The 16,383-nt window shown below is 44.2% G+C and overlaps 1 protein-coding gene and 1 long non-coding RNA gene across 3 annotated transcripts in view; one reads left to right on the top strand and one right to left on the bottom strand.

Moving 5' to 3' along the window:
- Positions 1–602: 602 nt before the first annotated feature.
- The window catches only part of RGMB (repulsive guidance molecule BMP co-receptor b), a 28,863-nt gene continuing 13,082 nt past the window's right edge, over positions 603–16,383 (bottom strand). For both annotated transcript variants that reach the window (XM_035014949.1, XM_035014947.1), the window contains one exon: positions 603–3,967. In XM_035014949.1, coding sequence (XP_034870840.1) covers positions 3,299–3,967 — 669 coding nt within the window. In that variant the 3' untranslated portion in view covers positions 603–3,298. The remainder of the gene's footprint in view (positions 3,968–16,383) is intronic.
- LOC118017042 lies at positions 2,245–15,809 on the top strand. The gene is made up of 3 exons (XR_004681036.1): positions 2,245–2,363; positions 4,731–4,842; positions 15,724–15,809. It is a non-coding gene; the product is annotated as an uncharacterized LOC118017042 (long non-coding RNA).

Below are 16,383 nucleotides of genomic sequence, written 5' to 3'. Positions count from 1 at the left end.
TAAGAGTACGGATTAAACCTTCTATTTAAGAAATGATTATATAGGTTTCCTCCAGTTGTAATTTGTCCCATTTAGTATTTGACTTAAGTTTGGGTTTAATTCTTTTTCAAGTTTTGCTACCCTTCGGCATGTTTCTTGCACAAAGAACAAGTTGAGATCTTGTGATGTCTCTTTTTAGAACACCCAAGTAAAGGAGATTTACAAGTTCCCAAAGCCAAAAAAAAAAAAAAAAAAAAAAATCGTGCCCCCAAGTCTTTCCCACCAGAAGGAAGTTGTTGCAGTCCACGCTATCTTAAAAGAACCACAGTGCTGTTCCCATGTCTGCCAAGTCACCAAAACTATTACTGCAGACAGACCTTTGGGATGATACCAGTGGACCAGTTTCACAGCCACTGACTTATTTGAAATTGCTTTAAACTTAAAAATGAAAAACTACAAGAAAGATGTAGTTTAGAAAATCAGTGAGTTTATGGGCAGGTTGTACAATGTGTTGTTAGTAATCGCCAAGGATTTGGCACAAACACACCCTCGCTCGCTTTCTTCGGCTCCTGTCTTCTGCAGTTCTTCCAGCAGGTGTCACTATAATCACAGAACAAACATTCCACAGCATGGTATGTAACTTTATTTTTCTAGCATAATAATTTAAAGTATTTACACACCGCACACTCACTGTTTTACACAGATACTTATTCATATACCTATGAACCACATCTAAAGGTTTCTTTGCAAAGACTCGACACACTGGGAATTTCCAAGCATAACAAAGAGAAGAAAAAGGACAAAAAAAAAAAAATGTTCTGAGTCTTTTAAAGACAGCCATGTGGAGCATCTGTGAAAACCAGTGTTTTCCCCTAAGTTTAAAGCTCCCCCAGGAGACCTCTGAATAGCTACAGCCTATCCACATGTTGGTATAACCCGAAACTCTGTGGGCTAAGGAGGATTTAAAGAACCAAAATGTACAAGTAGTATTTTCTCTACAAGTCCTAGAAAAGAAATGGAAAAACCACCTGGTCCTTCTCTAGAGAAGCATCTGTATTTGACGGTTATCTGTGGGGACTGTAAATGTGGTACAGGGACACTGATTGTAAAGGGACAATAGCCAAATACACTGGTACACATACTAATGATACAGAACGCTTTTAAGTGGCCTTCCCACCTCTATGATGCGGCCACACAGCCTAGTGTCTTCCCCCAACTATTAGTCGAGGTGGTGGTTTTGCTTTCCCTGAAAAGGACAAAGGTTCTATTAACCATATACACTCTAAAGCCAGATACTGTAGAAATTTCTACTGCTTTTACTTCACTTTTATACTGTTTACACAAGAATAGTGGTTATAAGTACTCTATTTTTCCTCCTTTGTTCTACTCAATTACATAACGAAGTTACTAGCTAACTCTAGCTTCTGAACCTGGCACACGGTTCCATAGGTGAACAGAAACAGCCTCAGTTCAGAGCCGATGGCAGGTAGGCTCCAGTCCAGTTTTTATAAAAGGTTAACCGGTTTAGGTTTCAATTCTCTGGTGTTGCATCTTTATCAAGTAAGCAGCAGGATGCCTTTGTGATCTTCCCAGACTTGCCAAGATGATTCTGTCACACACCAGAAAACGAGAGGAGGGTTGCCACCTATAGACGAACCCACAACTCCATCCTGTGATCGGATGATGGCTCAGTTCACTAAGAAATAGAATTTCACAAAACGAAATCCTTTTTTCCTGCCAGTCGGGGCCTCTGGCAGTGAGCCTAATCAATGGGACTTGGCAAAAGGCAGAAATGACCTGGACGTCTAAAACTGAGCACAATCTGGATCCAAATTGCTGTGGTATTTAAAGTTCATTGACTTTTCCTTGCACTTAGGTGAGGTACAAATTGTATCCTTTCTCCTTGGTACCAAACATTTACATAGATACAAGAGAAATTTACCTACCCTAGAACTCACTTCCTCATGGTGCTTGCATTTTGTTGGTGGTGCTTTCCTTTTGCAAGGGGATGCCAACAGTGAAAGGGATGAGGCAAGGAGAGATTTTATAGGAATTTTACCACGTGACATGAGCAACTGACAAAATAATACTCCAGATGTTACGAGGGAGAGTGTCTGATGAAAGAGAGCGAGCGCCTGGGGAGCAACATTGCTTAGTGAGAATGTCTGGATTAACCCGCACCCAATTAGTTGCATACTGGGTCAGGCCAGGAAAGTGTTCCTGTCGATTAACACCCTGTTCATTCCATCATGCATACAGATACATCAGCGACTGTGAGGAAGACCATGGTGTGGAGGGCAAGGAAGAGAGGCAAACTTTGTGACGGGAACTGGGCCTTGATATGAAGCAAGAATCCAACAAACCCTAATCTCTGGGATCATAAGGTGAGATTAAGGTGGGTTTACTGGGGGGTAGAGACAGGGAACAGTGTGGTTCTGAGTGCCAGCAGCCAAGGACCAGAAGGCTAAGAACTTGGGCTTGCACAATTAGAAGAGCAACGTGTGATAGTTTCAACAGGGACGTGGGATGAGGGAAAGTCTGAGACCTCCTCGGGTCTAGCAACACGCCTGGTATTTATCCGTGAAATTGCCACCTCTAGACCCTTCTGACCTATCAAAACAGCAGTTTTGTCTGGCTCAACCCCACATATGGTAAGTGCTCAGCTAAAATGATCCTAGTTTATAAAACCGTGGTAATAGTCTCCCTGCCCTCTGACAAAGTGACAGCTGTGGAGGAGGAGGGCGAGGGTGCCGTCGAGCTGCATTGTTTCACAAGAGCCCAAGCGCCTGTCGGCGGGGGAGCTCGCGGTCCGTCCACCTTGAGTGAGGGCAGGAGGCCGCTAAGGACAGCCCCTGGCTCATAGGAAGGATGCAGCTGCCCCCGGGGTGGCAGATCCGTAGCCAGGGGCCAAGGCAGGATTGAGCGGCCAGGAACAGCTCCACACACCGTCCCTGGTCCTCGTCGAAGGGAGCGCTGCGTCTGGTGTCTGGGTATATGTACTATACGTACTGACCAGGTACACACATAAATATTTAATATATAAAAAATAAAGTGCTTTCTAACAGGTCCCCAGGCAGGGACGTTATAAAATATTTCACAAAACGGCAAAACAAAATCAATACAATCAAAGAACACTACATCCAACATCCACGAAGACAGTCGAACACAATATGTACACTCTGGTGGGGGCCCCCGGACACACACCCTGTCATATACATGGTATATACATATATATATATATACTCTTACTCAATATATTATGACAATATATATTTTAAAATTCTGTTATAGACAAGAAATAAAAAAACACAAGACGCCCCTACAAAAACACAATGAGGATCAAGCATGGGAGTCCGAGAGTGACAGCCCCGGGGCCGCCTCCGTGGGGCGCCCCCTGGCTGCCGCTGGGGAAAATGTGCCAGCGCTCGCGGCGCGGGTGCAGAGCCTCCACGTCCCCCAAGGCACTGTGCGCAGCGGCCGTGAAGTTGGTGTCCCCAGTGGTGAGCAGGTCGAAGACACAGGACTGGAAGTAGATGTCCTTCACGGGCATCCTCTCGTGGCACTGAGCACTGGCAGCCTCCAGGGTGTAGCCCGGCCAGGCCGGTGCCAGAGCCGTGCGAGGCGCGCTGGGCCCCAGGATGGCAGACACCTGGCCCTGCCCGTCATCGATGCGCTCGCTCAGGGGGCAGCCGTTGACACACAGCTGCAGGTCCTGGCTTTCCTCGTAGGACATGGCCAGGGCCTCGGGCATGCGGATGGCGAGCGTCAGGTAGCGGCCCAGCTGCCGCACGAACACCGTGGTCCCGATGTAGCGGGCGTGCATCTCCACGGAGCGGCCACTCTCCCTCTCCACGATCAGCAGGCTCCTGGGGTCGCCAGCCCCGCCGCTGGTGCTGCCATCCACAAAGGCCGCCGGCAGGTCATCGGTCACAGCTTGGTACACTTTCTGCTCTGTACACTCCCGGTGAGCTTTGAAGATGATGGTTATCTGTGGGCAGGAACACATGCAAATTTAAGCAGGCGGGCAGGGACACAGCCGGTGCTCCCCTCCAGTCTGGAGCCCATCACTAACCGCAGCCCACGGGCTTGGCCTCACCAATGAAAAGTGTCCCTGTTAAGGAAAAAGAAAAAGTCCTCTAGGTTTAGAATAAAAATTTGCTGCAAATCTAGGGCATGTCCATCAAGAAACATTCTCTTTCCTAAAACAGAACTATGTATGCCGTTGGGGTACAGATAACTTTTACCGATAGGCTGGTGTCTTGTCTTCTTCCCCAGACAGATGAGTGGTGGTATAGCTCCGAGAGAAAAAGACTCCAAGTCCTGTAGAAACGTCGGGGCATAATTAATAATACACCCATCGGGACTTTGATTTCTAAGAAGATTCTTCATCTACAAACATTCTTACAAACGCCGGGGAGTGAAGCAGAGTCGAGGAGGGGGCCATCCCACCCACAGCCACCAATCACATGCCTCAGCCAAGATTTCTCTAAGTCTCTTCATCAAATGTCTCACATGACTGGCTAATCCCTGCGACTGGGAAATCACTTGGCAAATACAGCTCCCAGGCACTGGCAGAGAATAAATACCCTCAACCTAGTTACAGCAAATGTTTTCCCCAAACAGCACCACGGCCCTTGAACTTCTCAAGTTTTTTTTTTCCTCGAGCCAACTCTCAATTCTCCAAATTAAGCAGCAAAAACTGATACTACAGAAGCTTTCCTTGACTAAACCCATTTTCCTTCCTTATTTAGAACAATGAGAAGACACTGAACCTTCACCTCCAACATACTCCACATCCTCCGGTACGCGTGGTGCAAGGGAAGAGGGCTATGAAGACAGACGGGGCCTTCTGGGTCACACAAGGTGGGAAGAAAGACAACATTTTGAGATTGGTGTTACTGTCAGGAACTGAAGTGATGCCTTATTTTTCTTTCTTTCTTAAAGAAAAAAAAATTATCAGTCAAGAAGGTAGGCAGGCCACTCTACAAACTTCCCTGGAAGTTTTCCTCCTACCTCCTACAAGGGAACTGATCCAGACAATAGACCCTTGTTATAAAGGCCAGAAAATGCCCTGCCTGTCCCCTCCCCAGCCCTCTCTACAAGTCCTCACCACCACCCTCAAGTTTGTGTCTGTAGTTTTTTTTCCTCAACCGGGCCAGCATTTACTCACACTATTTAACTCCACATGTTCCCACTGGTGTTACTTGACTGGAATTTTCCAGCCATTTCATTTTACTTCAGCCAGTTTATAAAGCTAGATCTGAACCAGCTGCACAGGAGCAACTGGTTTAGTTCATATCCGTTGTTTGCAGCTTCAACTAAAAGCCAGACAATGTACCATGAAAATGCTGGGTTTTCGCCCTTCCTAATTACCCTGACCCACAATTTCATTCCACTACCAGCCGTCTCACATTTCAACACCTTCTTAACAACCCAAAGGAGGTGGACCAGAGATGACTGCAGGAAATTTGTTGTGCATCCAACCACAGGACCTTCCAGAGTGGATTTTGAGCGAGATATCTAATGGGACTATAAAATAGATTTATTTGGTGGCTCTAAAGACAGTTTGACACGTGCTTTTTTTAGGGCAAGCTAGGATCCCTTGGAGGTGAAAAGATTAATTCAAGTACATTCTGCACCTGAAAGACTTGAAAGCGAACACAGATGGCCCCAATAAGGGCGAGTAAGACTTCTCATACAATCGTCCTCCTTTTCAACTTTGAGCATTCACACTCAAAGACTGTCTTTCTATCCTAACAAACCTCAAATTAAAATAAATTCACATTACTTGCAAGAATTAAGTACTTTTTGTTCATCTTAGGAAAGAGAGACAACAGATGATTCCAAACAAGTTCCCAAACGGGCAAGCGAGGGTCGATATGAACATGAGTAGAATAGCTCCACGTGCCTTACCAAGCCTAGTGCTTTCACGAAGCACACCAGTTCCAACCCCGGAGTCATTCCAGTGCCCCCTGCATTCCTGTCCTCTGCCAAGCCTGTGCCGCTAAACTAACTCCCATCCCTCTAGAAGACCAAATAACACTCCCAGCTTGACTTTGGCAGCAGGGTCTACACCGACCCAAGATCCCAGTTTGCTTAACAGATTTTGTCCAGCTTTCTAGGAGTCATTTTCTCTCTGAGACAGTGAAGCTGGCATTTCTTTTTGTCTCTCTTCTGGGTGAAAATTCTCACGCAGAGCAAATAAATGTACAGAATTAGCCCTTGCATCAAAATACTGAGGGTGAGGATGAATCAATCTCAAACCACAGAGAGGGGTTTCCTGAGTGGTCCTCTGTAGTTGGAGTATGTAGTGAAGAGGTATCTAGGGATACAATGTAGATACGGAAAACACTAGGCAACAGTTGTACCTGACTTAACATTCTGTAATGTTAATTTCATTCCTCATACAATTACAACTCAAGCTCTTAAAAAAGGCATTCAGCCAGGTAAGGCCAGAAATTCATTTTCAGAAAAACAGAATTTGTTCATTCTTATTAAGTCTTAAAAAAATCAAAACTTAGAATTTTTGGAAATTCTAAATGTTTTCTCTTTATGCTCTGATAGCAAGAGGATATTCAAAACTATATTCTAATGCTTTCAAACAGATAATTTTAAAACACCAGCCATGCTGTTTACTTTCCCCTTCTGTGAACTGATCTGTATGCTCTAATAACTCAATTTGGCACATCTATTCTAAGCCACACCATTTATTATTGATGGACGGCATTTCTGTGCATTTAAAACATCAATGCCTTTTGTTAAACCTTTCCCACCAAGTCCCTCTCAACCCCTACCTCAGACAAACTAGTTCTCATTCATTTTTAATGTTTCACTCCCTGAGATCTTTACCATCCACAAGGTCTATTCGGAAGACAGAGCAGCTACAAATCAATCTTTCCACATGTGATATAAGGATTTAAAGTTCGCTGTGAAAAATCAAAGTTTAGACGCACCTGCCTCTCCTTTCCACCATGCAAAGAAAATGCATTAAAAAAGAAAACGAGGTAGCCAAGGAAGGAAAACCAAGGCACTGCTTTGCCAAGAGACAGACACAGCTTCCCTAGGCTCGACAGCTTTGCAAAGTGCTGGGCGTAGGTTTTCAAACAGCAGAATTCCCTGAAGGCTGTACGCTTAACTACTTGTGCTGCTTGTATTTTGGAGGAAACAATTATCAGGGTTTAGTCAGGCTATTTGGCGCTGCAGGTGCAGGACCTCCCCAGGGTCGATAGGAACCTGAGGATTCACCAGAATCCTCAAATTCCAGAACTGGACTCCCAGATCAAGGGACTCTTAGCTCTTGGATTAAAATGGGCCAACAAAAGCAAGCTGAAATAGTCACAGAAATTAGGCTGGAACAGAGAGAAACACAATTTTGATAAGTACCTGGTTAAAATTCTGCTTGTGGTAAAGGAAGCTAAAATTAATTCTATTTCATATAATTAGCTGACATGTCTACTGCATCAGATCCTCTGGGTGCAGTTATAGGTTGGAAAAAAAACAGGCACCTCTGGGAGGCTGAGCGAATACTGCTCACAGCCCCTTTTACTCTTACACAGGTCAGTGGCATCCAGCCTCTACAGTAAGTCCCAAAGTGTGAGCAAAAAATCAACCACTCCAGTAAGGGTACATGCTTCAAAGGAAAAAGTTCACATGCTCTATCGCTAGGTCTAGAACATCTCATCTTTACTTCTGATGGTCAATTTTCTCTCATATCAGGAATAAAATAAAGATGTCTACTTTTGCCACAGCAATCAGACAAGAAAAAGGAATCATTCTAAATTGGTAACGAATAGGTACAACCCTCACTATTTGCAGATGACACTGATAAGACCTCACCAAAAACCCTATTAGAATAAATCAATCCACTAAAGTTACAGGATACAAAATTAATATACAGAGATCTATTGCCTTTTTATACACTAAGAAGCTATTAAAGAGTAATTAAGAAAACCATCCCATTTATAATTGCACCAAAATGAATAAAATACCTAGGGATACCTTTAACCGACCAGGTGACACACCTCTACTCTGAAAACTATAAAACAATGATGAAAGAAATTTAAGACAAATAGACGTACAAATATTGAAGATATACCATGCTCATGGCCTGGAAGAATACTGTTAAAATGTCCACACTACCCAAAGCAATCTACAAATTAAACGCAATCTCCATCAAAATACCAACAGCATTTTTCACAGAACTGCAACAAATAATCCTGAAGTTTGTATGAAATCTCCAAAGACCCTGGATAGCTAAAGCAATCTTAAGAAGAACAAAGCTGAAGGCATCACGATCCCTGATTTCAAGCTATAGTACAAAGGTGAGTAATCAAAACAGTACAGTAGTGGTACAAAAACAGACACACAGATAAAGAGAACAGAACAGACAGCCCGGAAAGAAACTCATGCTTATATGGTCCATTAATCTATGACAAAAGAGAACAAGAACATACAACGGAGAAAAGAGTCTCTCCAATAAATGGTGTTGGGAAAAGTAGACCATTTTCTTACACCATAAATATAAAATCAAAATGGATTAAAGACCTAAATGTGAGACTGGAAACCATAAAACTCTTAGAAGAAAACATAGGCAGGAATCTCTTGAATATTGGACTTAACAGTTTTCTCCATATGTCTCCTCAGGCAAGGAAAATAAAAGCAAAAATAAACTACTGGGACTCCATCAAACTAAAAAGGTTTTGCACAGTGAAGGAAACCAACAAACAAAAAGGCAATCTACTGAATGGGAGAAGATATTTGCAAATGATGTACCTGGTAACAGAATTATTTTCAAAATATATAAAAGACACCAAAATAAATCCAATTTAAAATGGGCAGAGGAAAGTTTTTAAAAATACAGATTCAAAAGGGGTATGTGCACCCCGATGTTTACAGCAGCATTATCAACAACAGCCAAACTATAGAATTAGCCCAAGTGTCCATCGACCAATGAATGGATAAAGACGATGTGCTATGTATGTATACATTGGATTATTACTCAGCCAACAAAAAGAATGAAATCTTGCCATCTGCAGCAATATGGATGGAGCTGGAATGTGTTATGCTAAGCAAAATCAGTCAGAGGAAGACAAATATCCTATGATTTCACTCATACGTGGAATTTAAGAAAAACAGATGAACGTCTGGGAAGGGGGAGAAAAGAGAAGAGGCAAACCCTAAGAGACTCTTAACAATAGGGGACCTGAATGAGGGTTGAGGGAGGGAGGTGGGGGTGGGGGATGGGTTAAATGGGTGATGGGTATTAAGGGCACTTGTGATGAGCAGTGGGTATTATATGTAAGGGATGAATCACTGAATTCTACTCCTTAAACCGGTATTACACTCTATGTTAACTAACTAGAATTTAAATAAGAATTGGAAGGAAAAAAATGGGCAGAGGACTGAATAGGCATTTTTCCAGAGAAGACCTACAGATGGCCAACAGACACATGAAAAGATGTTCAATATCACTAATCATCTGGTAAATGCAAATGAAAACCACAATGAGAGATTACCTCACACCAGTCAGAATGGCTAGTATCAAAAAGACAAGAAATAACAAGTACTGGTGAGGATGTAGAGAAAAGGAAACCCTGGTGCACTGCTGGTGGGAATGTGAACTGGTGCAGCCACCTTCCAGAGCCGCTGTGGAAAACAGCATGGAAGTTCCTCAAAAAATTAAAAATAGAAATATCATACAACCCAGTAATTCCAGTGCTGAGTCTTTATCCAAAAAAAATAAAAATTAATTTGAAGAGATACATGCATCCCTACGTTTATTGCAGCATTATTTACAATCAACAAAATATGGAAGCAACCTAAGTGTCTATTGAAAGTAGAATGGATAAAGATGTGTGTACCCCCCCCCCCCCCCCACACACAAGGTGTTGCCATTTGCAAGAACATGGATGGATGTAGAAGGTGTTGGACTAAGTGAAGTAAGTCAGAGAGAGAGATACCATTATGATTTCACTTGTATGTGGAATCTAGACAGACAAACAAACTCAAAATACAGAGGCCAAACTGGTGGCTGCGGGATGGGGGCCGGGGGGTGGGAGGATGGGGGAAAGAGATAAAGGGGATTAAGAGGTACAAACTTCCAGTTATAAAGTAACTCCAGGAGATGAAAAGTACAACAAAGGGGATATAGTCAGTAAGACTGTAATAACATTGTATGGTTACAGACAGTGACTACACTTAACTGTGGTGAGCATTTTATAACATATGCAATTGTTGAATCACTACGTTGTACACCTGAAACTAATATAACACTGACAGAGGATACTTGAATCGAAAAACAAAACAAAACAAAACCGTATTTATATATACAGTATTTAGGGCAAAGGCTGAGATGGTTACTAACTGAAGTATAATTTTACAATTACGACATAACCTATACATCAAGTATCCACCTACAGGAAGGCTGAACTTCAGACCTAGAAAAGTGTATTTTGTTAGACGCTAACAGAAAGATAGTACATGTATTAAAGGGAGGGCAGCAGATGAAAAATCTTACCCTAGACTCCTCTTAGGACTGGAATGAGCACTTAAGGGCCTGATACTTTCAAAAGAGGTCTCAAAATAGGTTTCTCTACCCTCAGAATCTCTTTGCACAAAGCTCTGTTCTAGGAGCACTTCCAGGATTCCAGAGAAATGGAATGGATCAGCTTTATTTAGTCTTCAGTGTTGCCCCAGGTAATACATGCAGGAACAAGGGCTGCCTTGGCTGCTGGAGGGCTTCTTGGCAACAGACGGAGAAAGAAGAAACCAAAGCAGAGGCGAAGGACACCCACGGCTGAGGCTCCTAGGGTGGTCCAGAGGAGAAGCATGAAGCTCAGTGGCTGGAAAGAATATGCAAGAGTGAAAGGGAAGCAGGCCCCGGATGATACATGAAAGAGGCACAAAAATGTCGACTTCCAAAGAGTAATTTCTGTAGACAGAAGACAAGAAAGGCTGGAAGTATAAATAGGCTCCGAGACAGTGAAACTTGCCAGCTTCCTTGTACAGACCAGAGCCATGCTGCGCTGGGCATGAGGAGGAAAGGCCTCGAGTCCTCGAGTCTTAGCCACTCAGAGGACTCAACATGGAACATGTCTGTTTGCTCTGTTCAGACTTCGCATTATAAGGAGGCCAGCACGTGTAGGGACTCACGATGCTTCTAGATGGGAAGTTAGGTATGTGTGGACAGTACTACAGGCCTCAGCAGCCACTGGGCTTCTGACCAGAGGCCAGAAGTATTTTGAAAGGTGAGAGCCAGGGCTGGAGGCAGTAACTCTAGGGGCCGGAATCTGCCCTAACAGGTCTTGCCTTCAGGGATCCCCTGTGGGGGAGGGGGCAGGGCCACAGATCCTGAGGCCCTAGAGCAGGACCTCTGGCAAACAGCTCTAGGCCTTGGTTCAGCATAGCTGTTGCCCGAAGCAATGGGGATTAGGAAATCACAGCCTCCGATCACTTTAAATCACCTCTCAAAACTGAAAAAAGTAAAAGGGCTTGAAGGTCTTTACAGTACACTCACACCCTACCACTTCTAGGTTCAATTTCAAGTTCCCAGGGCTATTAAAAAAAAAAAAAGCCCATTCAGGAAAGAGGAGGTTAGAGGCAACAACCCTCTATTTCAAGCCAGTTAACTGAAATGCTACAAAACAATATCCTCGGTCTTCATCGGCCTGAGGCAGCGAGAGAGGAAGAGAGCAAGAGCACACAAGCGCAGAGGGCAACGCATGGACGCACTCTCACACGCCTTTCGGTGTAGACATTAAACCCGGACCCCCTATATTTCAGGAGCCGATGCAGAGCAGGGGAGAATTTAGTGTTTAAGTGTTGTCCTATCAATCTACCCACAGTACACAGACTGTTCTAACACTCAAGCAACCCCACCAGAATTAGCCAAACATTCTTTTGGCTTCCACTTTTAAAATAACCAGCTAACTTGGACACAAAGAACTCCTCTCGCCACAGACCCAGTTTCGCCGAAAGCTCTTCCTACAAGCAACAGTGCCGTGTTTTCACAGTTCAAGTCTGTACCTTAGATGCGTGTTGCTATTCTTGTTAGTTATCACTGACAAGTTGAGCAGTTTAAAAAGTCCTTCCGTTACCCCACCCACGAGAACACAAAATTCAAAACAGTGGAAGAGCAAGTTCTACTGCAGTGCGAACAAATCCGGACAGAATGGGGAAGGTAGATTCTGCATTGTTCACTACTGTAGGTAACTTCCTGGGGCCACATGCCGCGCTGGCAGAAACTGTTTGGTTAGCATTAACTGAAGCCAACAGAAAAGTACCAACCATCCAATGTTTCCTTCTCGCCCCTTCCTCTCAGAATGTTAACTCAAAGAAAATTTAACAGGGCAGAGACAGACACTGGGAATCGTGACAGTAAAAGAAGCTGTAACGCTCAGCTGTGCATCAGACTTGGCCTGTGCCGCTCGGTTCAACCATGCAGGAGCCTGGCTCTGTTTTAAAGAGGCCCCCCCGGCAGGCGCCGCGATGGAAACCTGCCTGGCTTGGGCAGGAGATGGGTTATGTTCATTTACAAATGCGGGATATTCTCAAAGTCTCCTCCTCCTTCTAAACCACAGCTGGGACAGAGGGAGTGGCACAGTGAAGGACGATTCAAAATACAGGACTTAGGAGATATGCGGATATAAACTTTACACAATTTTAGATGGTTTCTACTAACATCTTCAAGTCTCTTCATTCTAGAGAATTAAGATGGTACAAGACTCATTACCCAGGGTATTTAAACGCACACGGACAATACGATGATGTAGCCTGTACAGAAAGTACAGCATAGCGGCGTCTGGGGGGTTCAGCTGGTTAAGCATCTGCCTGAGGCTCGGCTCAGGTCACGGTCCCAGGGTCCTGGGATCGAGCTCCACGTTGGGCTCCTTGCTCAGTAGGGGGTCTGCTCTCTCTCTGCCCCCACCCCTGCACCCCGCTCATGCACGCACACTCACTGCCCCCACCTCAAATAAATCTTAAAAAAAAAAAAAAAAGTACAGCATGAACAATAACCAAGGTAGGCCCATTTATCTTACAAAATGATCTTTCATGCTTCGGGATATACCATACAGGCAAATAATTTCTCCTCCATTTTCTGCCCGCCCCCCAATTACTTGGAAATCCTTTTACCTCCACAGAAAATTTGCTGAACCTGTATGAAACAAAGTTAGGCAGTTCCTGAGCCTAAAATCTTATACCCAATACAAACATGGAAAAGGATAAAATAAGAACATTACCACCTAGATTTACAGCTGACTTCTCCTCTTCTAAAAACTATTCTTTACTGTTTCAATATTGTTTCTACAATAAGTAAATTCAGGGAGGAGGAGGTCATTGATGACATGCTTTCATGGTTTTTAAAAATGAGATAGGACCCAGAAAAATGAATTTAAGAATTGGAGACTCTGACAGTCAAATTCTAGAAAGCTTTTGGTATTAAAGACCAACAACCTTTTAAAAGTGGCAGCCAGGGTTCCAGACCCTGCTGGAAATAAGGAAATCTAGGTGTAAGCCAGGGTTTTAGACCCTATGGGAATAAGGAGATCCAGGTGTAAGTGAGGGGCCACCATGACTGTGGTAGGTGGAAAGGGAGACAATGCCAAATCCCAGGAGTAAAAACAGTGACCTGTGACAGCGACCAGGTGGAGAGATAATGCCCAGGGTACATCAGCCCATCTCTCTGGCCCCTTCTTGACCCCTGTGACAACTTGCTAAGTAGAAACACCCGAACCAGCTTACAAATGTTCTAGAAACACCTAGAACCAGCCTACCAATGTTCTAGAAAGAAACCTCGAATGGCTAGTTTTACACACAAGCCCCACAATGCTCCACCGACTGCTGCAGGTTATGTGCTTAGATTGAGACAGAGACTGAAATCACCTCTGCATCTCCCTCACCGCCCCCCACCCCTAAAGGAGGCCATATGATGTGTGGCAGTGCTGCGTTAATCATACGTTTTTATCAGAGAAATGATTACACTGAGCAGGAAGCTACAACTGCAAACTTCTTCCCCATCTGTTCCCCAATATGCCTCAATCAGTATTTTTTTTGGTAACCATTTTTGCAAAAAATGAGGACCAAGACAAGGAACAATTATAAAGAGATGGCAAGAATTTCCTGCGTAACAGGTAATCCCAACAAAAGAAAGAGCAATTTTAGCCTTTAAAAGTTAGTTACAATATATCTGCCAGAAAGTTTGTGATCTCTGGAAAGAAAGGGCTCTATATTCTCAAAGAAAATGTCACTGTCCCCTCCTAACAATGCAACATGCAAGAACAGTGTCCATATATTCAAAATACAATCCTGCCGTCTAAGTACGAGGCATCTTCTTGAGTCGATAAAAATAAGAATGATCACCATTGTGTAGCTCAGATGATCTCCACAAAGATACTAAAAACATAATAGGGGACAAAAACTTGGCCACAAAGAAAATGCGCTAGGCCTGGGGTCCAAAGAGGGTGGTTTCTCCAACCTTGATCCAGAGATTGCTTAAAATGACAGTGAACAATCTATGAAATGCAGGCATGTCAGGCTTTGCTTTTGTAACCAACAGAGAAAGGGTCCAGAACACTGGTTTACCTGCCCATATACTATATGGAATAACATCTACATGCAAAGGGGCATCAGAAGAGAGGAGAGGACCCAAGTCAGGTTCTAGGACCCCATAAGGGAGTACGATGTATCACGAGGAAACACCTTGGGTTACAGTTTGAAGGAGACAGAAAGCAAGAATGAACCGAACAATCTAAAGTCTTCCTACATCTCTAGTATCATCAACGAGTCCAAGTTTTCAGGCATTTCCCAGAAAGTAGCTGGAATCTGGATTTTAGGGATAATTCCGGACTTCAAAAAACAGTTAACTGCTGGGCCTGCCCTCTTCCCATGCTTTGGAGAGGCGCTGGTGCTCCTGCCCATGGGATTACCAGGAGCTGGAAGCCCAGAGCCATAGCAGGAGCGCGCAAGGCACGTCAGAGCGCTCACCCACCTGGCCTGCAGTCACCTGGCTTGGGCAAGATAAACAACACACCTCTTTCCCAGATGCAAACACTTTAAGGTAAACCACCTTTTCTCACTGAAGGAGGAAGCATGGAAAATTCTGTAGCCGATCTATAAAGGAACCTGCTGTCAACCCCCATCTCCCCTCCTACTCATAATTTTGTTTTACTGAGATTGAAGGACAGGATGACAAAGCTGAAGTGATGGAAAAAGACATGATTACGTTAAAACAAATAGAAAAATAAACCAAAGGTATCCAAAGTACTTGTAAAAAAATAAGTTTAAAAAGTATTCCCATTGTTTAGGTGTACAATAAATGCATTCCTGAAATTTTTTGGAAAAGGAATCACTTTAAATGTACCCAAGAGACTGGCAATCTTAATACAGGCTGCTAGGAATATATGAATATATCTGTAAAGTACAGAATCTTCCCAGAAAATTCACTCCAGAATCACTTTCTGTAATCATGGCATATAAGTCCACTTAAAGAGAAATACACAGATACACAGAGTGAAGTCAAGAGGAGATGAAGGGGCTGGCAAACAGAATGTGCAAGAGGTGGAACAGAAGATAATTATCTGCACAGGTGATCTAGCCTATTTACCTGAGGCCCAGGGGAGCTAGGTACACGTGTCCTCTTTGGAACCTAAATAGTTTCCTCCTCCCCTAAAAACAAAACCTGCTTCTCTTTCCTATTTAGCCAACTCTGCCAGTTCTAAGCTTGTCCCTCTCATTTCTCTTCTCCAGGGCCTGCAGGCCTGAAGCCGCTGCTCACAACCAAAGGTGGGGAAGATGGCCCAGAGCTGGTGTGGATCTCAGCTGAGGCATGGAGGTGTGCCAGAAAGCCCCGCAGCCCCTGGGGTGGAAATAAAAAGCTAGCCCTGGCCTCGCCTTTAGGAACACACCTACCTGGCGAAGTAGCAACCGCACAAGACTCCTCTGAAGAGAGGGAGCCAAACAGGCTGGTGGAGAGCCTAACAGCATGAGGGGCCTTGAGGAAGCATACCTGTATGCACTGTGACCAACTGGAAAACCACACTAAGTTCCCCAGGGAAGGGGGGACAGAAAGCAGACGGGCGGGAGCTAAGGCCACATTGCTGAGTGCTGCAGGTCTAGCTGCCCTGAACTCACTGCTTGCTATGTGGACAAAGGAAAAGGCTTAGCTGAGAAATGGCCCCTTGAATACAGACGACTTCACTTTCTTTCATTCCGTTTAGATTCCCGCCCCCTCCCCTTTTGTCTTTTTGTGATGAGAGAAAGGTACTCAAGGGCAGCTAGGGATCACAAAGAGGACCTTGAAGAGGGCTCACTCAAGAAGCCACGTTCCCAGAACTGAGGAACTGTCTTAAGGACCTCACTGCTCCTGCCAACCAGGACCAGTGATTTAGTTCGGCGCTGAAGGTAGTG

The sequence above is a fragment of the Mirounga leonina genome, unplaced genomic scaffold (assembly GCF_011800145.1).
Source record: "Mirounga leonina isolate KUSES-001 unplaced genomic scaffold, KU_Mleo_1.0 Mir_168, whole genome shotgun sequence".
NCBI lineage: Eukaryota > Metazoa > Chordata > Mammalia > Carnivora > Phocidae > Mirounga > Mirounga leonina.
This window is presented reverse-complemented; position numbering and strand designations above follow the sequence as displayed.